Genomic DNA, 27327 nt, shown 5'->3' on the forward strand with positions numbered 1-27327 from the left:
GGATTTTTCTGGTGCTTCTGATACGGAGGTAGTCGGGCAAACTCTCCAACTTGATAAAACCAATCTGTTGTGCCCTTCTGGTTCAGATATTACTGACGCCCCCGGTCCCCTGACAGGGATGTTTTCCGATAATTGGGAGAAGAATTGATGCTGTTTTGAAGGGAAAGGGTGGTTACACCAAATATTGATTTGATTTAGATTTCTCATCTGTTCATTCACTTTACATTTTGTTAATTGATAAAAATAAACTATTAACACTTCTATTTTTTAAAGCATTCTTACGTTGCAGCATTTTTTCCACACTTGCCTAAAACTTTGCGCGCCGCTGGCAGCCACTGGAGGGCGCCCAACAGAGCTCTGTTCGGGACACCTCCCCCACTATGTACACTGCACCACCCACCATATACTGCCCTTATATACACTGCACCCCCATCCTCTTCCATATTCTGCACCACCCACCTTATACTTCCCCAATATACACATGGCACCCCCACACTGCTCCATATAGTGCCCCCTATACACAGGGTACCCACCTCCTCCATATACTGCTCCCACCATATAGCGCATACTCTTCACCCCCTCCTCCATATACTATGCTGCAACCCCAGGGTACTTGCCATCCCAGGACCTAGCAACAAGTATCAGCAGTAACCAGGAAACGGATGCAGGAGCCACCAGACGATCCTGCAGCACTCAGAGCAGAGGCATCAGGACATGTGGCCACTTACTGGCAGGGGGCGAAGGTGAATCAGTCTAGCAGGAACGGGTGAGACCCTGTGTGAGGTGAGCAGTGCGGTGACTGGGAGGAAGAGGAGGGGTCGGTGATGCGGCTGCAGATGATGTAGGTGAGGACGAGCCAGTTACCCAGCTCAGCTGCTTTATATATACTGCGCGCTGGCGGAGGGTCCTGTGCTCTCCAGGCCATGAATAAAGAAAAGCTCGAATTACTGAAAGCTCGCAGGGTAGGGAGACAGGATGTAGGAGCAGCGATATAGGGGTGTATTCAATAGATGTCGCATCCTTTCTGATGGAAAGGATCCGACATCTGAGTATTCAATGAGCGACCAAATCCGACAGGATTTGGCCGTTCACGACAATGCCAATCCAACTTTTTTTTAAGTCGGAACCGGGGCCAAGACCTGTTGGATTTGGCAGCGGAATCCGACAAAACACGTGGATCAGTGGATTAGCTAAGTTGGAATTCCCAACTAGTCAGAATAATGGAGGCAGCATTGAATAGGTCGGAACCCCTTCGAACCTAAAAAAGTCGGAAACTGACGTCTTTCCGACAAGACGGCAGTTTCGTCTTCAGTTGAATACGCCCCATAATTGGATAGAACGAAAGGCACGCTATGGGGGTGGAGCAGAGAAAATATTAGTAAATGTATGATCAAAGTTTGAACAAAAAAAACAGCAAGCCAGGAAAAAAACAAACCCCAAATACAGTTGCCATATTTAAAACATGGTCTTTATATCAGCATCAAAGAGGGAAAAATATGTGGACTTAAGAAACAGTCACTGTAATCTGCAAGATTTGTATCACACTGCTTTAATACATAACCAAGTTTTACTCCACTGCTATAGAACGACTCCCTAGGGCAGGGCTGGCCAAACCGGTCCTCGAGATCTACCAACAGTTCATGTTTTCCAGGCCTCCTGGAGATCTTTAGAATTGTCAGTTAGGAATGAATGCAGCACATCTTAATTAGTAATGACTACACCTGTGGGCTAGGTGGTCTGGAAAATGTGAACTGTTGGTAGATCTCGAGGACCGGTTTGGCCAGCCCTGCCCTAGGGAGTCCAGTAAATCAGATTAACAGAAAACCATACACAAGTGTCCAGAAGCCACTTGTTCTTGTAAAATAAATTCCAACAATCATTTTCGGCCGCAGTCGTCCCGCGTGAGGAGGTCTTCGTAGCCTTTATCCTCTGCTGCCAGCTCGTGTTATCTCCACTTCCTGACGTCTGTTCCTTCCCGTGTCACACATTTATATAAATCCTTCATAGCAAAATACTGACGTGTAATACAACAGTATACTGGTCAGTCTTCTGTAACAGCGGCAATGTCAGAGCACAGCTTTTAGGGTCCACAGCTACAAAATGAAAGAGCGTCTGTGCCTAATGCAGCAATAAATCGGTGCATTAAAGATGATGGAGAAAATGTTTGTGTTTGGCTGCGGTAACAAATTCCTTGCAGGCAGAATCTGACCATACAATAACGTCTCGGGAGGGGGGGGTCCGCAATTACGGCTGCACAGTCTCCGCAGGAACAAGATTTCCGGTCGTGTCCAGCTGCATGCATTTACAGGTACAAGCTGACACTGGACACTCTGCGTGATCCCTGCAAAGCAATAGCTATGTGTCACTGCATAAATATACACAAAATACATACACTAACAGGGATTGATAAATGGGCAGCATCGCAATCTGTGGTTACGTAATGTTCTGCCGCAGCCACATGGTTCATCTAAAGTCATTTTAGATTCTTCCACAAGTTTACACACTGATTTCTGCTGGGAGCTTGCTTCAGAGATAAACTAACCTTGCAACGGGACGGTAAGCTCCAACTCACACTGGACAATATGCGCGAGACATTATGATAAAACATTACGATTTAGAAAAGCATTTTTCAAAAAGATCTTGTGTTATATCTAACCACATGGGGGCGCTGTTTCGTAGTAATCTTAAAGATCATCAGCGGTAGGAGAGGGTACACAGAAGGTGGATGTCCCAAAGCAAAGTAGAGGAATGCCTACGAATAACCCAGCTTCTGGAGTAAATTCCTAGCAGAAACATTAATGTGATTCTGAAATCTGTGTATCTGGCTCACTGATGCCTCATGGTGCACTGCCTGAAAAGAGTGCCACATTCAGGGTCAAGTGCAAAGCCCCCACTCCCCCCTGCAGAACTAGGCAGTAGTGCTTGGATCGGTCAGAAGTGAAGTCATTATCTCCTGGAGAAAGTGAACCGTGGCCTGAGCTAGGAACATTCTCTGAAGACCGTACAGAAACAGAGGCCCAAGAACACCATGGTAGTCAGTGGGGACAGCGGTTGGTGGTACTATCATATGGGCAGATGTAGGCAAGGATCCTTTTCTCGTGGCTTGTAGTGGCTATCATGAATTGCTCGCATAGAGGGAGGTTGTTGACAGCCTTGAGGATTGGAACCCTCTGTGCTTCATGGAAGAAGGTACCAGGAGGCCTTCAACTTTCCTGGCAAGGTTTGTGAGGGCCTGAATTAGGGACACAGCAGGTTCCTGGACAGGACAGTACTTTGGATTTGCCCACAGGAGTAGGTGGGCAGAAAACGCGGTGATCCAGCTCATAACATAAATAACCTGACATAAGGATAAGACATACCTGTGATCCATAGAGGTTTGGATCTCTGAGAATGGATAGGTCTGTACCCCTATGATCTCTGTGTGGGAGAAGAGACTGCTGAAAGAACAGGTAACATACAGCACATCCTCACCTGAACCAACTCATCATGTGCCCAGCGTGCCCGCCATGTCGACAGTTGTGGCACCAAGTGAACCAGTTGTTGAACTGTGCCACTTTCTTCTCTTTGCTTAGGTCCACCTTCTCATCCGACTTTGATGCTCCTAGCCAGAGTGCAGATACAGCAATGAGAACACTGCATACAATATACAGCAGCTTTCATTCTACAGCTGCAGAGACTATACTCTTACCGAAAGGACAGTGAGCTATACCGTATGATGCACTGCCTGGGACTGTGTCATGGTATCCGGTCTTTAAGTCGACAAGATTTAAGTCAACAGTGTCTAGGTCGACATGTTCTAGGTCGACATGAGTTTCTATTTTTTTTTCTTTTTTTTTTAAAACTTTTTCATACTTTACGACCCACGTGGACTACGATTGGGAATAGTAACCTGTGCGAGCGCAGCGAGTCACCTTGTCGGAAGCATGGCAAACGAAGCGAGCCATGCGAGGTGACACGGTGCTCTAATTGGGGCTCCCGTTCACTGTACAGCGAAAACAACACCAAAAAAGATTTAAAAAAACTCATGTCGACCTTTTAACCAGTCGACCTAGACAATGTTGACCTAGAATCTGTCGACCAAGTTACTGTCGACCAATAGTGGTCGACCTAGACGCTGTTGACCTTCAATACCGCACCCCTATGTCATACCTTCACCTGGTGAGAGCACACGTGTGTGTGTGTGTGTGTGTGTTGTGTGTGTGGCTGACTTGACACGCAATGCATCCCAAGTGTGCGCAATGGGCCTGATCTAGGCACAGACACAGGAGCTTCACGTCGCAAGTACCCATGTGCCTGTCAGAAAAGTAAATGTGTATTTTGTCATCTAGGACGTTGTGTGAATGATGTGGCTGTAGCTTATGTTGTGTCCATTGGAGAGAAGACAATCTGCTGTTTCATCTTACTCTGTAGCACTCCGGCCTTGTGACGTCAGGGTAAATAAGAGATTTACCTTAATACATGAAGCACGCTGAGACTCTATTAGACACTGCAGGGGAGGGGGTTACCTGGACTGCTGGAGATGGGATTCCCCATGTTAATGAGGCAGAGAGCACAGCGAGGGAGAGGCTTGCGGCAGCCGGGGCAGCTGGTGAACTTAGACTTGGTTGGTGACCCGCTGACTCCGTACTGGCTGAACCCGCGGCCTTGGTGAGGAACGGATGAGCAGCTGTAAGAGATGGATTTCCCGCAGAAATTACAGCTCACAAATACCTGGCAGGAAGAAAGGAAGAATAAATACCTAGTGGTAGAGGAGGGTGTAGCATTAGATAACAAAGGCTATACATATGGTAAGAACTTACCTTTGTTAAAACTCTTTCTGCGAGGTACACTGGGCTCCACAAGGATTGGACAATGGGGTGTACAGTAGGATCTTGATCCGAGGCACCAACAGGCTCAAAGCTTTGACTGTTCCCATAATGCACAGCGCCGCCTCCTCTATAACCCCGCCTCCCTGCACAGGAGCTCAGTTTTTAGTTAACCAGCCCAATCCAGTAGCAGGAAAAGAGACGACAACGGTTAGTAGCCACATACACCACACTCTCACGACAAGAGAAGTGTCAGTGGCTAATGCCATACCAACCCGAAGGAGCTAAGTGCGTCAGGGTGGGCGCCTTGTGGAGCCCAGTGTACCTCGCAGAAAGAGTTTTAACAAAGGTAAGTTCTTACCATAAAACTCGTTTTCTGCTGCGGGGTACACTGGGCTCCACAAGGATTGGACAATGGGGATGTCCTAAAGCAGTTCCTTATGGGAGGGGACGCACTGTAGCGGGCACAAGAACCCGGCGTCCAAAGGAAGCATCCTGGGAAGCGGCAGTATCGAAGGCATAGAACCTTATGAACGTGTTCCCTGAGGACCACGTAGCCGCCTTGCACAATTGATCAAGGGTCGCACCACGTTGGGCCGCCCAAAAAGGCCCAACCGACCGAGTAGCATGGGCCGTGATGTGAGCAAGAGCTGACAGACCAGCCCTCACATAAGCATGTGCAATCACCATTCTAATCCATCTGGCCAGGGTCTGCTTGTGAGCAGGCCAGCCACGTTTGTGAAATCCAAACAAAACAAAGAGAGAATCAGATTTTCGAATAAAAGCAGTTCTCTTCACATAGATACGGAGAGCCCGTACCACATCCAAAGACCTCTCTTTGGGAGACAAATCAGGAGAGACAAAGGCCGGAAACCACAATCTCCTGATTAAGGTGGAACGAGGAAACCACCTTAGGTAAATATCCAGGAAGAGTCCTAAGAACCGCCCGGTCACGGTGAAAAATCAGATATGGGGAACTACAAGACAAGGCACCCAGATCCGACACTCTTCTAGCAGAGGCAATAGCCAGCAAGAACACCACCTTAAGGGAAAGCCAAGGGGTTCAAATGGAGGCTCCTGCAACGCCTCCAAAACCACCGACAAGTCCCAAGGAGCCACAGGCGGGACATAGGGAGGTTGGATACGCAACACACCCTGAGTGAAAGTATGAACATCAGGCAAAGTCGCAATTTTTCTCTGAAACCACACCGACAAGGCAGAAATATGAACCTTGAGGGAGGCCAGACGCAGGCCTAAATCTAGGCCTTGCTGCAGAAAAGCCAAAAGTTTGGCTGTACTAAACTTGGAAGCGTCATAATTGTTAGATGCGCACCAAACAAAGTAGGAATGCCAGACTCTATGATAAATCCGAGCAGAAGCCGGTTTCCGGGCCCGCAACATAGTTTTAACGACCTCTTCAGAAAAACCCTTAGCCCTCAAGACGGAAGCTTCAAGAGCCACGCCGTCAAAGATAGCCGGGCTAGGTCCTGGTAAACACAGGGGTCCTGAACGAGGAGGTCTAGGCGTTGTGGAAGTAGAAGTGGACAGTCCGACGATAGGCCCTGCAGGTCTGAGAACCAGTGCCGTCTGGGCCACGCCGGAGCTATGAGAAGCAGATTTCCTCTTTCTTGCTTGAACTTCCGAATTACCCTGGGCAGGAGTGACACCGGAGGGAACACGTACGGCAGCCGAAACCTCCACGGCACCGCCAGCGCATACACGAATGCTGCTTGAGGATCCCTTGTTCTTGCTCCGAAGACCGGAACCTTGTGTTTGTGTCGAGACGCCATCAGATCTACATCTGGAAGACCCCACTTTTCCACTAGGAGTTGAAACACTTCTGGATGGAGGCCCCACTCGCCGGCATGCACGTCCTGACGACTGAGAAAGTCCACTTCCCAATTCAGGACTCCCGGAATGAATATTGCCGATATATGGCCGGTAGATGGTGTTTCGCCCAACGTAGAATCTGTGAGACTTCCTTCATTCCCAAACGGCTTCGAGTGCCGCCTTGATGATTTATGTAAGCCACGGTGGTGGCGTTGTCCGACTGTACTTGAACAGGACGGTTCTGAATTAAATGCTGGGCCAGGTTCAACACATTGAAGACCGCCCGCAATTCCAGAATGTTGATCGAGAGGAAAGATTCCTCCTTGGTCCACCGACCCTGAAGGGAGTGTTGCTCCATCACCGCTCCCCAACCTCTTAGACTGGCATCTGTCGTCAACAGGACCCAGTTGGATATCCAGAAGGGACGACCCCTGCACAATTAATGGTCCCGGAGCCACCAAAGCAGCGACAGACGGACCTCCGGAGTCGATGAGATCATTTGAGATCTGATCCGGTGAGGCAGGCCGTCCCACTTGGCTAGAATCAGCCTCTGGAGGGGGCGAGAATGGAATTGAGCATACTCCACCATGTCGAAAGCTGATACCATTAGGCCCAGCACCTGCATTGCCGAATGTATCGACACTTGCGGACGAGAAAGGAAGCAACAAATCCTGTCCTGAAGCTTCAGGACTTTCTCCTGAGACAGGAATAACCTCTGGTTGTGAGTGTCCAATAGCGCTCCCAGGTGCACCATGCTCTGAGCAGGGACCAGGGAGGATTTCTTCCAGTTGATGAGCCACCCGTGGGCTTGTAGAAACCGGACCGTCATATCCAGATGACGTAGGAGAAGTTCTGGGGAATTTGCCAGGATTAACAAGTCGTCCAGATACGGCAGTAACCTGACCCCATGACGGCGGAGTACCACCGTCATCACCGCCATTACTTTGGTGAAGACTCGCGGAGCCGTTGTTAAACTAAAAGGTAACGCCCGAAACTGGTAATGGAGGTTGCCAATAGCAAACCTCAGGTATTGCTGATGTGACGCTGCTATAGGAATATGCAGGTAAGCATCCTGTATGTCCAGGGAGACCATGTAGTCCCCAGGTTCCAAGGCCAGAACTATAGAACGAAGGGTTTCCATACGGAACTTGGAAACCTTCACAAACCTGTTCAATGCCTTGAGGTTGAGAATGGGCCGGGAGGACCCATTCAGTTTCGGGACTAGAAACAGCGGAGAATAGTACCCCCGGCCCCTCTGAGCAAGAGGCACCTGTACTACAACTCCTGTATCCAGGAGGGTCTGTACCACCGAATGCAGAGTGTTTGCTTTTGTCTGGTCAGTCTGTCTGGCAAAATCGATGAGGGGGGCGGTTTTTAAAGGCTACGGCGTAACCTCGAGTGACGACTTCCCGTACCCAGGCATCTGAAGTGGTTTTCAACCATTCCTGGGTAAACCCTAGAAGCCGGCCCCCCACCCTGGGATCCCCCAGGGGGAGGCCCGTCCCGTCATGTGGTTCAACTTCTTCAATTGAGCAGATAAATCGTCCGCCCACGGCGGGTTAGCTGCAGGGACCACATATGGTTGTACCGGCATTGGGGGTCCCATAGGGGGTGTTAGTTTATGAACTAGCGTATGCAGAAGCATGGAAAAAGCGGCCCACGGTTGGTCAGAATGTGCCTCCGTTGCCAAAGTCCCACTGGGGGCAAGAAGACCCCAGAACCAGAGCCCACAGCTGCTATATTCTCCTCATATGGGTCTGTGGCTTCAGCAACACCTGTAGTGTGTTCAGCCCCAGAACCGTTACCCTCAGAAGCAGACATGATATAACTTGCAGTATGAAGTAACACAGTACAATTATCAGCAGCACTATACCTCTAACCCCAAACCCCTGCGCAGTGTAGTCAGCACTAGCAGAGATAAAGGAGAGATATGGTGACCAAATCACAGAGAAAAAAAGGTTTCCATGTGAGATATTTTAACTCCACAGATTTAAGTGGTTCAAACCAATGTGACTTTTGGAACCCAAAACTACATTGAGATCCCAAAGTGCCACTGGAGGCACAAAAGGAGGCTGTATATGCAGTACCACTTTTACAAACGTCTGAACTTCAGGGACTGAAGCTAGTTCTTTTTGGAAGAAAATTGACAGGGCCGAAATTTGAACCTTAATGGACCCCAATTTCAGGCCCATAGACACTCCTGTTTGCAGGAAATGTAGGAATCGACCCAGTTGAATTTCCTCCTTCGGGCCTTACTGGCCTCGCACCACGCAACATATTTTCGCCAATTGCGGTGATAATGTTTTTGCGGTTACATCCTTCCTGGCTTTGATCAGGATAGGGATGACTTCATCCGGAATGCCTTTTTTCCTTCAGGATCCGGCGTTCAACCGCCATGCCGTCAAACGCAGCCGCGGTAAGTCTTGGAACAGACAGGGTCCTTGCTGGAGCAGGTCCCTTCTTAGAGGTAGAGGCCACGGATCCTCCGTGAGCATCTCTTGAAGTTCCGGTTACCAAGTCCTTCTTGGCCAATCCGGAGCCACGAATATAGTGCTTTCTCCTCTCCATCTTATCAATCTCAGTACCTTGGGTATGAGAGGCAGAGGAGGGAACACATACACTGACTGGTACACCCACGGTGTTACCAGAGCGTCTACAACTATTGCCTGAGGGTCTCTTGACCTGGCGCAATACCTGTCGAGTTTTTTAATCATGTGGACGACTTCTGGGTGAAGTCCCCACTCTCCCGGGTGGAGGTCGTGCTGAGGAAGTCTGCTTCCCAGTTGTCCACTCCCGGAATGAATACTGTTGACAGTGCTATCACATGATTTTCCGCCCAGCGAAGAATCCCTGCAGCTTCTGCCATTGCCCTCCTGCTTCTTGTGCCACCCTGTCTGTTTACGTGGGTGACTGCCATGATGTTGTCCGACTGGATCAACACCGGCTGACCTTGAAGCAGAGGTCTTGCTAAGCTTAGAGCATTGTAAATGGCCCTTAGCTTCAGGATATTTATGTGAAGTGATGTATCCAGGCTTGACCCTAAGCCCTGGATATTCCTTCCCTGTGTGACTGCTCCCCAGCCTCGCAGGCTGGCATCCGTGGTCACCAGGACCCAGTCCTGAATGCCGAATCTGCGGCCCTCTAGAAGATGAGCACTCTGCAACCACCACAGGATGGATACCCTTGTCCTTGGTGACAGGGTTATCCGCTGATGCATCTGAAAATGCGACCCGGACCATTTGTCCAGTAGGTTCCACTGGAAAGTTCTTGCGTGGAATCTAAAGAATGGGATTGCTTCGTAGGAAGCCACCATTTTTACCCAGAACCCTTGTGCATTGATGCACTGAGACTTGGTTCGGTTTTAGGAGGTTCCTGACTAGCTCGGATAACTCCCTGGCTTTCTCTTCCGGGAGAAACACCTTTTTTCTGGACTGTGTCCAGGAACATCCCTAGGAAACAGAAGACAAGTCGTCGGAACCAGCTGCGATTTTGGAATATTGAGAATCCAATCGTGCTGCCGCAACACTACCTGAGATAGTGCTACACCGACTTCCAACTGTTCCCTGGATCTTACCCTTATCAGGGAATCGTCCAAGTAAGGGATAACTAAAATTCCCTTCCTTCGAAGGGATATCATTTCGGCCATTACCTTGGTAAAGACCCGGGGTGTCGTGGACCATCCCTACGGCAGCGTCTGAACTGATAGTGACAGTTCTGTACCATAACCTGAGGTACCCTTGGTGAGAAGGGTAAATTTTGACATGAAGGTAAGCATCCTTGATGTCCCGAGACATCATGTAGTCCCCTTTTTCCAGGTTCGCAATCACTGCTCTGAGTGACTCAATCTTGAATTTGAACCTCTGTATGTAAGTGTTCAAAGATTTTAGATTTAGAATCGGTCTCACCGAGCAGTCTGGCTTCGGTACCACAATAGTGTGGAATAATACCCCGTTCCCTGTTGCAGGAGGGGTACCTTGATTATCACCTGCTGGGAATACAGCTTGTGAATGGCTTCCAAAACTGCCTCCCTGTCAGAGGGAGACGTCGGTAAAGCCGACTTTTGGAAACGGCGAGGGGGAGACGTCTCGAATTTCAATATGTACCCTTGAGATATTACCTGAAGGATCCAGGGGTCTACTTGCGAGTGAGCCTACTGCGCACTGAAATTCATTGAGAACGGGCCCCCACCGTGCCTGAGCTTGTTAGGCCCTAGCGTCATACTGAGGGCTTTGCAGAGGCGGGAAAGGATTTCTGTTCCTGGGAACTGGGTAATCTCTTCAGCCTTTTTCCTCTCCCTCTGTCACGAGCAGAAAAGAGGAACCTTTTGTCCGCTTGCCAACAAAGGACTGCGCCTGATAATACGGCGTCTTATTTTGAGAGGCGACCTGGGGTACAAACGTGGATTTCCCAGTTGTTGCCGTGGCCACCAGGTCTAAAGACCGACCCCAAATGTCCCCTTTCAAAGGCAATACTTCCAAATGCCGTTTGGAATCCCCATCACCTGACCATTTTACTGGTAGAATTGGACAACGCACTTATACTTGATGCCAGTCGGCAAATATTCCGCTGTGCATCCTGCATATATAGAAAAGCATCTTTTAAATGCTCTATAGGCAATAATATACTATCCTTATCTAGGATAATAGGATTTTGGTACTTACCAGGTAAATCCTTTTCTTTGAATCCATAGGGGGCACTGGAGTACTCTTGGGATATGGACGGCTTCCACCGGAAGAAGGCACTGAATAAATTAATTTTGAGACTACTCCTCCCCTCCATATCCTGCAGCACTTCAGTGTTTTTTACTGAGCCGAACAGGATCGATAGAGAGATTGACAAAAGGAGAATTACATATAGTCTCACAGACAACAATAAAGTTGACACAACGTAACAGACAACTAAACAGTTGACACCATAACTGATTAACCCTTGTTAAATTTAAACCAGTCGTGAAAGTGTGTTACCATAAGAACCACTGGACTCCTAAAACAGGTAAACTGCTCTGGGTGGGCGTCCAGTGCCCCCTATGGATTCAAAGAAAAGGATTTACCTGGTAAGTACCAAAATCCTATTTTCTTTTTCATCCACTAGGGGTCACTGGAGTACTCTTGGGATGTACCAAAGTCTCCTCCGTGGCGGGAGAGCTGTTTGGCACTTGTAACACTAAACGGCCAAAGCTAGATGCTGATGCCGCGAACGTATCAAACTTGTAAAAGCGCACAAACGTGTGCACTGACGACCAAGTAGCCGCACGGCAAAGCTGTGTCGTAGAAGCCCCACGACTCGCTGCCCATGACGTCCCCACAGAACGTGTGGAATGAGCTGTTACTGAAGTAGGTGGCTGTAACTTAGCATAAAGGTAAGCCTGACGTATAGTCAGTTTGATCCATCTGGATAAGGTCTGCTTAGAGGCTGGCCAACCCCTCTTAGCTGCGTCATAGAGAACAAACAACGTATCTGTCTTACGCACAGTAGACGTTCGGGAAACATAGATGCGCAATGCGCGAACCACATCCAACGTTCCAGAATCTCCTGTTAACACAGGAACTACTATTGGTTGATTGATGTGAAAAGACGACACTACCTTTGGTAGAAAAACGGGATTCGTCCGAAGTTCCGCTCTGTCATCATGAAAAATTAAATACGGTGACTTGCATGACAAGGCACCCAAATCTGAAACACGCTTAGCCGAAGCTAAGGCTAAAAGAAAAATCGTTTTCCAAGTGAGAAATTTAATATCCACTTGTTGTAAGGGTTCAAAGTAATCGGACTGTAAGAAATCTAAAACCAGATTCAAGTCCCATGGTGCTGTAGGTGGAATGAAAGGAGGCTGTATCCTCTTTACACCCTGTAGAAACGTATGTATTGACTGCAACGAGGCCAATTTCTTTTGAAAATAAATTGACAACGCAGATACCTGCACCTTTAGTGTGGAAAGACGTAGTCCTCCATCTAACCCCATTTGTAAAAATAACAAAAGACGGGATAATTTAAAAGACGATGTCGGAAATTTCCGAGCTTCACACCAACCTATATAAGTACGCCAAATTCTATAATAATGAGCTGCCGTAACCGGCTTCCTAGCTCGTACCATGGTTGGTATAACAGACTCAGGAATGCCCTCTTTCCTTAAGATGGCCTTTTCAACAGCCACCCCGTCAAACGCAGCCGCGCTAAATCGGGGTAAAGGAACGGACCCTGTTGTAACAGGTCCGGACGTAGTGGGAGTGGCCACGGATCGTCTGCGAGTAACCCGAGGAGATCCGAGAACCAAGCCCTCCGAGGCCAATGAGGCGCTATTAGAATGACTGTGACGAACCCTCTCTTGATCCGTTTTAGCACCAACGGGAGCAGCGGAAACGGTGGAAACAGATACACAAGGCTGTATGGCCACGTGGCTGTGAGAGCATCCACCGCCACTGCCCTTGGATCTCTTGTTCTGGACACATATCTTGACACCTGATGATTGTGGCGGGATGCCATTAGATCCACCTGAGGGTAACCCCACTTCTGGATCAACATCTGAAATACTTCTGGATTTAATGCCCACTCTCCTGGATGAAAATCCCGACGACTGAGAAAATCTGCCTCCCAGTTGTCCACTCCAGGAATGAACACTGCCGATAATATCACCTGGTGATATTCGGCCCATCTGAGGATCCGAGCTACTTCCCGCATAGCCATGCGGCTTCTCGTTCCTCCTTGTTTGTTTATGTATGCGACTGCCGTCGCGTTGTCTGACTGCACCTGAACAGTCTGAAAACGAAACATGTACACCGCTTGTCTTAGAGCATTGTAAATCGCCCTGAGTTCCAGAACATTTATGGATAGCGATCTTTCGTGATCCGCCCAGAGGCCCTGGAGCCGATAACTCTGAACTACAGCTCCCCAACCTCTGAGACTTGCGTCTGTTGTCAGAATTATCCAATTCGCGACGCCGAATCGTCTCCCTGCAGATAGATTGTGTATTTTTAACCACCAGAGAAGAGACACCCTGACTTGTGGTGACAACCTCACCCTGTGGTGCAGCTGCAGATGTGATCCCGACCACTGTGCTAACACCTCCAGTTGAAACGGACGTGAGTGAAATCTTCCGAACTGAAGTGCTTCGAAAGCCGCCACCATTGTGCCTAAAAGGCGAATGCACAAATGTACTGAGACTGTGCGTGGCTTGAGCACTAATTGCACCAGATGACGAATGCCCTGTACTTTCTGTTGTGGCAGGAAAACCCTTTGTTTTACTGTATCGAGAATCATCCCTAGGAATTGAAGTCGTTGACACGGAATTAGATGTGATTTCTTTAAACTGACTATCCAACCGTGCTGAACTAGTACATTGTACGTTAGTAAGGCATGTTGGAGAAGCAATTGTTGAGACGGAGCCTTTATGAGTAGATCGTCTAAATACGGAACAATTATTACCCCTAGGGACCTGAGATGAGCTGTCATCACGGACATTACCTTGGTGAATACCCGAGGCGCTGATGAGAGGCCAAACGGTAGAGCCTGAAATTGGTAATGGTCTCGCCTTATCGCAAACCTTAAGAAACTCTGGTGAGGTGGCCAGATCGGAATGTGCAAATACGCATCCTTGAGATCTAGTGCAATCATGAATTCCTGTGGCTCTAACCCTGCAATTACTGACCTGAGAGATTCCATCTTGAATCTGTGGTAAGTGACGTAATGATTGAGACCTTTTAGGTTCAATATTGGCCTGACTGAGCCATCTGGTTTTGGTACCAGAAACAGACTGGAATAATAACCCTGCCCCTGTTCCTGCACAGGGACCGGAATTATCACTGCAGCATTCAGCAGAGACTGAATGGCAACCTGCAGAACTGCTTTCTTGTCGTCCGACACAGGCAGTCCTGTCGTGAAAAATCTTCCTGTCGGAAGATAATCGAACTCTATTTTGTAACCCTCTAATACTAAATTGCGGATCCACCCATCTGTGGACGTCTGCAGCCACGCCCCCTGAAAGCTCTGAAGGCGTGCTCCCACAATTGGAGATCCGAGATGGGCTGGGAGCCCGTCATGCCACTGGTTTGTTAGTGGTCTTGGTGTCTTGACGACGTGCATTGGATTGTCGGGCACTACGTCCCCGACCTCTTCTGCCCGGCGTGACTGCTCCTCCCTGCCCACGAAAGGGCTGAGTTCTAAAGGATTTGAACGCCGGACCAGAATATTTCCGTTTAGGTATAGTTGTAGGCGATGGAAGAAAAACAGACTTCCCTCCAGTAGCCTCAGAAATCCATTTGTCCAATTCAGGACCAAAAAGTTTCTCGCCATCATAAGGCAATGCCTCTATACCTTTTTTAACCTCCGTCTCCGCCTGCCACGAACGCAGCCAAAGTGCTCGTCGTACTGTGACTAGCGATGAGGACAGGCGAGAAGTAAGCTGACAGACGTCAGTAGAAGCTGTACATAGATATTCAGCAGCTTCCCAGATTTGATCCGCGAGAAGTATAAGATGATCCTCTTGCAGAGCCGATTTGAGCTCTTTTATCCATACCATTAAAGCTTTAGTAACCCAAATGCCAACCAACCCAGGTCTTAACAGCACTCCAGTTGCTGTATACATGGACCTTAGCATAGCCTCTATTTTACGATCTGCAGGGTCTTTAAGCGTAGTAGCAGTTGGTACTGGTATGGTTAACTTCCTCGTAAGTTTAGATACGGATGAATCCACCAATGGTGGGTTCTCCCATGTAGCTGTCATGGCCTCTGGAAACGGGTAACTCGATTTAAATCTACGAGGAATAGAAAACCGTTTGTCCGGATTTTTCCGTGACTCCAGTAACATTTTATTAAGAGATTCCGAGATAGGGAAACACATCGGAGATCTCTGTCGTTTAGTAAAGACTACTTCATCATTCGTCAGTGGCTCCTCAGTTTCCGTAAACTCCAGCGACTGACGAACTGCTCTGATGAGATTGTCAATACCTGGGCTGTCAAAGTCGTCACCTTCTGACTGTTGTTCTACTTCGCCCTCCTCATACTCCTGTTCAGTGAGATCTAGTATCCCAGAGACAGGAAAATTAGTAGGAAAAGGAAACTTATCTTTTCCACTCAAGGTGGACTTATGACCAGTTTGAGACTCCCCAGGTAACTCAAATGGTCTCATCTTAAACTCAGATCTTGCCGCCTCTCTTTCTTCACGAGAGGCGGCCAGCTCTGATTGTAAACCAACTAATACATCTGCAAGTAAAGCCCATGGAGGGTCCTGAGATGCTGGCTTTACTTCTGGAATGGAAATCGTATTTATGGCTGTATTAACAACACATGCTGTACATGTGGTGGATCCATCAGGCAACACACTCTTACAGACATGACATGACAAATGTTTCTTAGATTTTGCTGGTGTCTTACTCATTATGAAGACAGACAATACAAACTCCACACAGACAGACTGCACGACTCAGTAATAACACCAAAGTTCCTGGTATATATCTAGGCAAGTGCAGTGCCTGCCAGCAATACGAAAACTGACCCCAAAATTCCCCTAGTACCACTCTTAGCCGAGATGTAAAATAGGAAACCTGGAACAGACAGGAGAACATTAAACATACTAAGCACCAAGTCTTTCCTAAAAGCTTGACACTGCCAAATACTGTTAAAGTCTCCCCCCACTCCCACGACCTCCGTGTACAGCACCGGGTCTGGGCCTGTGGAAGTTTTGCAAAGGGCCGTGTGAGCGGCCTGTCCTGTAGACCCCGGACAACGGAACTCCTCGGCTGCTGCGGGCGGATGGCGGAAGCAGAGAGCGTGCTGCATAGAGCCGTGGAGCGGCCTATGCACACGTGCTCCCGCCCGCCACACACAGCATAGCGGCGTGTCTGTGTAGCCAAGCAGCGCTGCTGCTGCGCAGGGAACAGCGGTCTCTTAGGATGCTGGGAGCCGGAGAGTGAGAGCGCGCCGCATGGACCGTGAAGCGGCCCATGTACACGCGCTCCGGGCAGCGGTGAGTACCCAACAATCCCCAACAGTGGAGCGGCAGCAAGCGCTGACCGCCCCAACCCAACATACCTGGACCGTGACAAAAGTCTATGACGGGGCTTTCATCCAAGCTCCGTCCAGCTTTCCTGCAGGCAGCCTGCAAGTGGAGTGAGGGAGCTCTTTACAGAGAGGTCCGACACTCACGGCTACTCAGCCGCTTCCACTGTCCCTGACCCACGCCTGTTAGAAGGGGGGAAAGGACGTGGAAATTGAAGAAAAAAAAAAAACTTAGAAAAAATTCCAATACTTTGTGGACGAGCTCCACTATGCCTTCTAACTGTGTCGAGCACAGAAAAAACACTGAAGTGCTGCAGGATATGGAGGGGAGGAGTAGTCTCAAAATTAATTTATTCAGTGCCTTCTTCCGGTGGAAGCCGTCCATATCCCAAGAGTACTCCAGTGACCCCTAGTGGATGAAAAAGAAATCAATATTTCCAGTCAGGGAATCCGACCATGCCAACCCAGCACTGCACCTCCAGGCTGAGGCGATTGCTGGTCGCAGTATAACACCAGTATGTGTGTGAATACATTTTTGGATACCCTCCTGCTTTCTATCAGCAGGATCCTTAAGGGCGGCCATCTCATGAGAGGGTAGAGCCCTTGTTCTTACAAGCGTGTGAGCGCCTTATCCCCTCTAGGGGGTGTTTCCCAACGCACCCTAACCTCTGGCGGGAAAGGGTATACAGCCAATACTTTTTAAGAAATTATCAATTGTTATCGGGGGGAAACCCACGCATCATCACACACCTCATTTTATTTCTCAGATTCAGGAAAACTACAGGTATTTTTTCCCTCACCAAACATAATACCCCTTTTTGGTGGTACTCGTATTATCAGAAATGTATAAAACATTTTCCATTGTCTCAATCATGTAACGTGTGGCCCTACTGGAAATCACAGTTGTCTCTTCACCGTCGACACAGGAGTCAGTATCCGTGTCGGCGTCTGTATCTGCCATCTGAGGTAACGGGCGCTTTAGAGCCCCTGACGGCCTATGAGACGTCTGGACAGGCACAAGCTGAGTAGCCGGCTGTCTCATGTCAACCACTGTTTTTTTTATATAGAGCTGACACTGTCACGTAATTTTCAACAGTACATCCACTCAGGTGTCGACCCCCTAGGTGGTGACATCACTGTTACAGACACTCTGCTCCGTCTCCACATCATTTTTCTCCTCATACATGTCGACACAAACGTACCGACACACAGCACACACACAGGGAATGCTCTGATAGAGGACAGGACCCCACTAGCCCTTTGGGGAGACAGAGGGAGAGTCTGCCAGCACACACCAGAGCGCTATATATATATATATATATATATATATATATATATATATATATATACATACAGGGATAACCTTATATAAGTGTTTTTCCCCTTATAGCTGCTGTATGTTTTAATACTGCGCCTAATTAGTGCCCCCCTCTCTTTTTTTTAACCCTTTCTGTAGTGTAGTGACTGCAGGGAAGAGCCAGGGAGCTTCCCTCCAACTGAGCTGTGAGGGAAAATGGCGCCAGTGTGCTGAGGAGATAAGGCCGCCGAAAAGGGGGCGGAGCCTATCACCCGTTTTTCTGTATATTCTGGCAGGGGTTAAATGCATCCATATAGCCCAGGAGCTATATGTGATGTATTTTTTGCCATGTAAGGTATTTTTATCATGTTTTATTGCGTCTCAGGGCGCCCCCCCCAGCGCCCTGCACCCTCAGTGACCGGAGTATGAAGTGTGCTGAGAGCAATGGCGCACAGCTGCAGTGCTGTGCGCTACCTTATTGAAGACAGGAACGTCTTCTGCCGCCGATTTTTCCGGACCTCTTCGCTCTTCTGGCTCTGTAAGGGGGCCAGCGGCGCGGCTCCGGGACCCATCCAGGCTGGGCCTGTGATCGTCCCTCTGGAGCTAATGTCCAGTAGCCAAGAAGCCCAATCCACTCTGCACGCAGGTGAGTTCGCTTCTTCTCCCCTTAGTCCCTCGATGCAGTGAGCCTGTTGCCAGCAGGTCTAACTGAAAATAACAAACCTAAACTAAAACTTTCACTAAGAAGCTCAGGAGAGCCCCTAGTGTGCACCCTTCTCGTCGGGCACAGAAATCTAACTGAGGCTTGGAGGAGGGTCATAGGGGGAGGAGCCAGTGCACACCAGTTAGTCCTAAAGCTTTTTTTAGATGTGCCCAGTCTCCTGCGGAGCCGCTATTCCCCATGGTCCTTACGGAGTCCCCAGCATCCACTTAGGACGTTAGAGAAATAAGATTTTAAACCTACCGGTAAATCTTTTTCTCCTAGTCCGTAGAGGATGCTGGGGACTCCGTAAGGACCATGGGGTATAGACGGGCTCCGCAGGAGACATGGGCACTCTAAAGACTTTAGATGGGTGTGCACTGGCTCCTCCCTCTATGCCCCTCCTCCAGACCTCAGTTAAATAACTGTGCCCAGAGGAGACGGACAGTACGAGGAAAGGATTCTTGTTAATCTAAGGGCAAGATACATACCAGCCCACACCATCCACACCGTACAACTTAGAACATACGAACCAGTTAACAGTATGAAACAAAACAGCAACAGCCAGAACCTGATCAAAACTGTAACATTACCCTTATGTAAGCAATAACTATATACAAGTCTTGCAGAATTTAGTCCGCACTGGGACGGGCGCCCAGCATCCTCTACGGACTAGGAGAAAAAGATTTACCGGTAGGTTTAAAATCTTATTTTCTCTTACGTCCTAGAGGATGCTGGGGACTCCGTAAGGACCATGGGGATTATACCAAAGCTCCAGACCGGGCGGGAGAGTGCGGATGACTTTGCAGCACCGATTGAGCAAACATGAGGTCCTCCTCAGCCAAGGTATCAAACTTGTAGAATTTAGCAAAAGTGTTTGAACCCGACCAAGTAGCCGCTCTAACTTTGCCGAGACACCTCGGGCAGCCGCCCAAGAAGAGCCCACCTTCCTAGTGGAATGGGCCTTTACCGAATTTGGTACCGGCAATCCAGCCGTAGAATGAGCCTGCTGAATCGTGTTACAGATCCAGCGGGCAATAGTCTGCTTAGAAGCAGGGGCACCAACCTTGTTGGCTGCATACAGGACAAACAGTGCCTCTGTTTTCCTAACCCGAGCCGTCCTGGCTACATAAACCTTTAAGGCCCTGACTAAATCAAGAGACCTGGAATCCTCCAAGTCCCCCGTAGCCACAGGCACCACAATAGGCTGGTTCATATGAAACGATAAAACCACCTTAGGCAGAAATTGAGGACGAGTCCTCAACTCCGCTCTATCCATATGGAAAATCAGATAGGGGCTTTTGTGAGACAAAGCCGCCAATTCAGACACCCACCTCGCAGATGCCAAGGCTAACAACATGACCACTTTCCAAGTGAGAAATTTCAACTCAACTGTTTGAAGAGGTTCAAACCAGTGTGACTTAAGGAACTGTAACACCACTTAAGGTCCCATGGTGCCACTGGGGGCACAAAAGGAGGCTGGATGTGGAGCACTCCCTTTTTCAAAAGTCTGGACTTCTGGGAGAGAAGCCAATTCCTTCTGAAAGAATATTGACAGGGCCGAAATCTGTCCCTTAATAGAGCCTAACTTTAGGCCCATATCCACTCCTGTCTGCAGAAAGTGGAGAAAACGGCCCAGGTGAAAATCTTCCGTAGGAGCATTCTTGGATTCACACCAAGATACATATTTCCTCCAGATACGGTGATAATGTTTCGCCGTCACCTCCTTCCTAGCTTTTATCAGAGTAGGGATGACCTCCCCCGGAATACCTTTCCTAGCTAGGATTTGGCGTTCAACCGCCATGCCGTCAAACGTAACCGCGGTAAGTCTTGGACCACGCAGGGCCCCTGCTGCAACAGGTCCTCCCTGGGAGGAAGAGGCCACGGATCTTCTGTGAGCATTTCCTGAAGATCTGAATACCAGGCCCTCCAAGGCCAATCCGGAACAATGAGTATTGTCTGGACTCTTTTTCGTCTTACGATTCTCAGTATTTTTGAGATGAGTGGAAGGAAGACATAGACCGACGGAAACATCCATGGTGTCACCAGGGCGTCTACCGCTACCGCCTGAGGGTCCCTTGACCTGGAACAATACCTACGAAGTTTCTTGTTGAGGCGTGACGCCATCATGTCTATTTGAGGAAGCCCCCAACGACTTATCTCTGCAAAAACTTCTTGATGAAGACCCCACTCTCCTGGATGGAGGTCGTGTCTGCTGAGGAAGTCTGCTTCCCAGTTGTCCACTCCCGGAATGAAGACGTGATTTTCCGCCCAGCGAAGAATCCTGGTGGCTTCCGCCATTGCCACTCTGCTCCTTGTCCCGCCTTGGCGGTTTACATGAGCCACTGCTGTGACGTTGTCTGATTGAATCAGAACAGGTAGGTCGCGAAGAAGAGTCTCCGCTTGTCGTAGGCCGTTGTATATGGCCCTTAATTCCAGCATGTTGATGTGTAGACAAGCCTCCTGGCTCGACCACAGTCCCTGAAAATGTCTTCCTTGTGTGACTGCTCCCCATCCTCGGAGGCTCGTGTCCGTGGTCACCAGAACCCAGTCTTGAATGCCGAACCTGCGACCCTCTAGAAGGGGAGCACTCTGCAACCACCACAGGAGAGACACCCTGGCCCTGGGGGACAGGCTTATTTTCTGATGTATTTGTAGATGGGACCCCGACCATTTGTCCAGAAGGTCCCACTGAAATGTCCTCGCATGGAACCTGCCGAAGGGTATTGCCTCGTAGGCCGCCACCATTTTTCCCAGTACTCGAGTGCATTGATGAACTGACACTCTTTTTGGCTTTAACAGGTTTCTGACCATGCTCTGGAGTTCCTGGGCTTTTTACGTCGGGAGAAAAACCCTCTTCTTTTCCGTGTCCAGAATCATGCCTAAAAATGATAGCCGAGTCGTTGGAATCAACTGCGATTTTGGCAGATTTAGGATCCAACCGTGTTGCTGCAGCACTCTCAGGGAGAGTGACACGCTTTTCAGCAACTGATCTCTCGACATCGCTTTTATCAGGAGATCGTCCAAGTATGGGATAATTGTGACTCCTTGCCTGCGTAGGAGCACCATCATTTCCGCCATTAACTTGGTGAAAATCATCGGGCCGTGGACAGCCCAAACGGCAACGTCTGAAACTGGACACTGGAGTCTGTACAGTGCTTTATATATCAATAATACACTCACTGCGCCAAATAAATGTGCCCCCCCCCCTCCTTTTTGCCCTCTGTACTTGTGTTCAGCAGGGGATAGTCCGGGGAGCAGCTTCTCTGCAGCGTGCTGTGGAGAAAATGGCGCTGGTTAGTGCTGGAGGATCAAGCTCCGCCCCCTCAACGGCAGGCTTCGGTCCCGCTCAAATTCTTTATACTGGCGGGGGTTTATTTAATATACTGCCTCAGCAGTATATATATGTCAGCCAGTGTCCCTTGAGGTTTATTATTATTGCTGCCCAGGGCGCCCCCCCTGCGCCCATACAGTGCCGTCAGTGTGTGTGAATGTGCACGGTACCTCAGTGAAGATCTGAAGTCTTCTGCCGCCTATGAAGTCTTCTTTCTTCTTATACTCACCCGGCTTCTATCTTCCGGCTCTGTGAGGAGGACAGCGGCGCGGCTCCGGGACGAACGGCGCGGATGAGACCTGCGTTCCAACCCTCTGGAGCTAATGGTGTCCAGTAGCCTAAGAAGCAGAGCCTATCATTTAAGTAGGTCTGCTTCTCTCCCCTCAGTCCCACGATGCAGGGAGCCTGTTGCCAGCAGTGCTCCCTGAAAATAAAAAACCTAACAAAAGTCTTTTTCAGAGAAACTCAGTAGAGCTCCCCTGCAGTGCATCCAGTCTCCTCTGGGCACAGGATCTAACTGAGGTCTGGAGGAGGTGCATAGAGAGAGGAGCCAGTGCACACCCATCTAAAGTCTTTAGAGTGCCCATGTCTCCTGCGGAGCCCGTCTATACCCCATGGTCCTTATGGAGTCCCCAGCATCCTCTAGGACGTAAGAGAAATACGTAATACAGTATATCTTTGTGAAAATCCTATATTAGATAAAACCTGACGCACCAAGCCCCCCTCAGGTTATAGAATATAGGGATAGCAAGTTGAGTGAAAAAACACGAAATGGACAACACTCAGCTATCAAATGCACACACAGAAAGTCACAGTTTGTACAATGCAGAGGTTATTACTGACAATAATACTGCACTGGACTAGCTTATATATATAGCTATGTACTCAATAGATATAACACTACACAGTAAGAACTGGATGTATATCACAGGGTAATTGTACTATAAAACCCTGACTAAATGCACTCTTTCTTAACTATCACTGTCTAAAAAGGCAGGTAGAATACTTAAGTGTCATGTAAAGGCACAGCGCTGACAACCAGGCGGCTTTACATAGGAGGATTTGCCCAAGCAGTCCCAGGAACAGTGAGCTGAGGGATAATGGCTCCGCAGACACTGACAGGGAGTGAGGGAAAGACAGAAATGCAGCTCCAGGGCGGGAACACTTGCTGGAAATGGCGCCCTAGGGCTGGGGGGAGGGGCTTCAGGTCTAAGCCTTATCCCCCTGCTGGCAAAACCACTGGGTACTGTGGGCGATATAACAACCGGTTTAGAGAGAAAACCTGACCTGCGCCCATGCCCTGGTGATCTAGTGGGATCACCTGTACTGCCACAGTGTCCACCGCCAGCGCGCGCGGCCCGCCTCCCACTGACCGTGCCGGATCGCGATAAAGACCGGGTCCCGCAAGCGGGACCCACTCACCACCTCCCGAAGCGCGGCCACGCGATCCTGGAGAGCCCCAGCCGTGTGTGTCTAACGTGAAGAAAACCGGAGCCTCTGCTGTAGGTACCCGGCAACCAGGGCTCGGGAGTGTACAGCGCCGCTGGGGGAGAGCTGGAGCTGCAGCAGTGAATGTCTTCTGACATTTACCACCGCTGCTGCCCTTGAAGTCTTCACTTTTTCTTCATAAAAAGCTTTTCTTAGGGCTGCCTGGAGCAGCCCCTCTGTTAAGTGCCTGCTTACTGTAGCACCAACTTACAAAACTGAGCTCCTGTGCAGGGAGGTGGGGTTATAGAGGAGCTGGCGCTGTGCATTCTGGGAACAGTCAAAGCTTTGAGCCTGTTGGTGCCTCGGATCAAGATCCTACTCTACACCCCATTGTCCAATCCTTGTGGAGCCCAGTATACCCCGCAGCAGAAAATACAACTATAAAAGTTGTGAGGATATTTTGTGCACCCATTAAATCCTTATCTCAAGTGCTGTACGGCAGAGGTTCTCAGTCGCGGTGCTCAAGGCACCCCGACGGTCCAGGTTTTCAGTATATCCATTGCTCAGCACAGATGGTTAAATCAAATTGACTGAGGTGCTAATTAAGTCACCTGCGTCCAAGCATGAACAAACTTAAAACCTGGTCCGTTGGGCAGGCAGGAAAACATGACTTCGCTACCCCCTATAACTCGGCAGCTCTTCCTCCATTTATCACTAGCCCAGCAGGAAGGCAGCAATAAGAGTAGAACAGACAAGGCTGTGCTGGCTGGGTTGGGCTGCTCAGTGTTCCTCTAAAGCCTTGGAGAAAAAGGACGGACCAGAAGATACAAAACCCACATTTCTCTTCTGCGGTCGGTGGACAGTGGGATGTCCCAAAGTCACACTGAAATGTACACGGAAAACATGGCTTGTAGAACTTAAGATTCAAACAGCAACAGTCGAGACCAACCACCCTGCTATGCTGTAAGGTCAGGGGGTAACCAGTATCCCATCACACTGCAGATTTACAATCTGGATCAACTGAGGCGTGATTTCCCTTCTTACGCCTATCCATAAGAGCAGACAAGAGAATGCAATCTCCTGTGTCCCAGACAGGAAAATGTACACTGCACCCAGCGTCCGAGGCACCAGGATGGCATCACAAACCCTTGCATGCTCTGAAGACCAGAAAACACCGTAGGATGAAAAGGCCATGCCATGCAAGATCTGTCTTGTGTTTGTGAAAAACTATAAGATAGATGTTATACAGGTTGTTCATCACCTGGCTCCATAACCAGATAGCCAGCTTCTTGGTAATCTCCATACTCCACGCTGACGGACCCTGCGTTGTCGCACTCCGTGGCTTCTGAGCTGCAGCCTGGCTGGCTCAGTTACAGAAAACAGGGGCGACGAGCGAGTGCTGAGGCCAGGGTATGCGTCCTCCGACACCCTATGGAGCTGCGAGGGGTCAATCTAAGAAACCTCAGGGTCATTCAGATGGCCAATGGACTCGCAGGTGATCAGATGCTGAGTCCAAGGGGGGGGTACAGAGTAATCTATCACAGACCGCTCAGCACACAGGGTGATGTGCGCTGAGCAAGGGAGGGGGGGGGGGGATGGGGGGTGGTGGACGGGGTGCCGCTCACTTCACACAGCGGTGAAGTGAGCGGCCTGACTAGATTTGGCATGCACGCAAAATCTAGAGCCGGCAATAGCGACACGTGGGGCCGCGTATCGCTGTCGCCGGTACCCTACACAAGGAGCGATGTGTGCTTAATTTCTAAGCAATCTAGTCAGATTTCTTAGAAATTAAGTACAAATCGCTTCGTGTGTACCCCCCTTTAAGATGTGATCCCGGCAGGAGGAGTCTTTTTCGATGAACGCCTTCTGCTGCATCAGCATCGCTGTTATATCCAATGAAGCGATGCTACTACGTTGCCTCAGGCCCTATGTCAATCAAGTGATCTTAACATAAAATAAGCTGGTTAAAAAATAAAAATCAAAAAACAACATCACCCAGTATATATGATAGAGGATTATTATTTCTGTAAAATAATTACGTAAATAAATGCAATGTTTTTGCAGCATTACAAGGATTTTCTTATTATAGCAGCCGGTGGTCTCTGCCCATGCCGGCTATGCGGTTTGCTGCTACAGCCATCATCCAGCTCCAGTGTCATATATAGAAATATTCATTCACAGTACGTATTGTCAAAACCAACCTGTGCTAAAGGTTTAGAGCTGGGATCCAATTTACTCCGGTGGATATCAAACTCTGCTCTCTTGTGCCAAAACCTCCATGCATCCAGCAGGTTCCTATAGTTCTCTATCCAGTACTGAACTCGCTCATCCTTCAAGACATCAGACGGAGAACCCTAAACAGGACGACAACAGATGGTTAGTGTTTTTCCATATATTGATCGATCTCAGGTCAGCAGAAGTAATATGTAATCCTTTCCACCCCCTCCTCCCTAAGAACTCCCTATCTCTCTTTTCCACTACACCACCAAGCTCCTTGAGTTGGCGGTGTACAACCGACTCGCCTCCTTCCTCTCCACCCACTCCAGCTTTTAGTCTATGCCACCCACCTCACCGATGACGTCCGCCGAAGCCCATTTATCTATTCTTGTACTCCACGACCTCACAGTAGCCCTGTTAGCGAAACAAGAGGTTAAGAGGGTCCTGCTCACACGCTTATACAAACCCTTCACGCTGGAGTCCTTTAGGGTTCTGTACGTGGCCATTTCTTCTTCCCATCTACCATTGTTGAGCTTATCACCTCTATACTGACAATACTGAAATTTACATCTCTTCCCCGGACTTCTGTCCTCTTCCGTGTCACCTCCTGTCTGTCGGCCACTTCCTCATGGATGTTGCAATGCTTCCTGAAACTCACTATGTCCAAAATCCAAAGCCATCATATTTTCCCCCTGGCCATTCTCTGTGGAAAACATCTCACTCTTGTCTGTTCGACAAATCCGATGTCTGGGGGCCACCCTTGCCTTTCCTTCTCTCCCCACATTCAATCCCATTTACAATCCTACCATTTAGTCCTCCACAATATTTCCTGAATCAGGAACTTCCTCACCCTAGAAACTACTAAAACGCTCATTCATGCCCTCATCATTTCCCGCTTTGATTACGGTAATCTGCTCCTCTATAGCCTTCCTAACTCCCACCTTGCCCCTTCTCCAGCCTATCCTCAACTCTGTTGTGGTCTCATTTTTCAAACAGGTCCTTGTGAGCAGATCTCTCTCCCCTTTGTCCCTTCTACATAATTAGGTCATCAAATGTAGTAACTATGTATAGATGCAAAGTCTTGAAATTGTATCAGTCTATAATTTAAAAAAAAAAAAAGTTTTACCTGTTCTATCTCATTTGTATGTTGCTACAGAACCCTTGGGACACCTCATAAAGGATGATGAAAATAATAATCCAGGAAAAGCTCAAGCAATGTGAAAATGTCTCAGCCAGATAGTGACCTTCCTCACCCCACCAAGTCACTATACCTGTGAGTGATCGGGTGGGCCAACAATGCTCACACTAAAGCTACAGAAAACAAGTAGGGATCCCACTTGTGGTCGCCTTGAACCTTATAGGCCCTACACACTGGCCGATTTTCTGAAAGATCTGAACGATCTCGTTCATAAATGAACGAGAACTCGTTCATATCTTTCAGTGTGGAGACTCCAGCGATGAACGATGCGCGTCCCCGCGCTCGTTCATCGCTGGTCTCCCGTCGGCTGTGCATGCAGGCCAATATGGACGATCTCGTCCATATTTGCCTGCACTTCAATGCAGCCGGGTGACGGGGGGAGTGAAGAAACTTCACTCCCCCCGTCACTGCCCCCCCCCCGCCGCCGGGTCGCTCGTCGGCCGTCGGGCACCTCGGCGGCGCATCGTAAAATGTGTAGGGCCCCTTACTTGGCAAGCATCCCCAAGCAATTTATCTCAGCTCATC

The 27327-nt window shown here is 49.0% G+C and overlaps 1 protein-coding gene across 1 annotated transcript in view; it reads right to left on the reverse strand.

The window, feature by feature from the left end:
• Positions 1–1450: 1450 nt before the first annotated feature.
• The window catches only part of MIOS (meiosis regulator for oocyte development), a 48880-nt gene continuing 23003 nt past the window's right edge, over positions 1451–27327 (reverse strand). The window contains exons 8-11 of the mRNA XM_063921340.1: positions 25589–25741; positions 4506–4710; positions 3472–3601; positions 1451–2341 (exon numbers count right to left, since the gene is read on the reverse strand). Coding sequence (XP_063777410.1) covers positions 2245–2341; positions 3472–3601; positions 4506–4710; positions 25589–25741 — 585 coding nt within the window. The 3' untranslated portion in view covers positions 1451–2244. The remainder of the gene's footprint in view (positions 2342–3471; positions 3602–4505; positions 4711–25588; positions 25742–27327) is intronic.

Source organism: Pseudophryne corroboree, chromosome 5 (assembly GCF_028390025.1).
Source record: "Pseudophryne corroboree isolate aPseCor3 chromosome 5, aPseCor3.hap2, whole genome shotgun sequence".
NCBI classification, from domain to species: Eukaryota; Metazoa; Chordata; class Amphibia; order Anura; family Myobatrachidae; genus Pseudophryne; species Pseudophryne corroboree.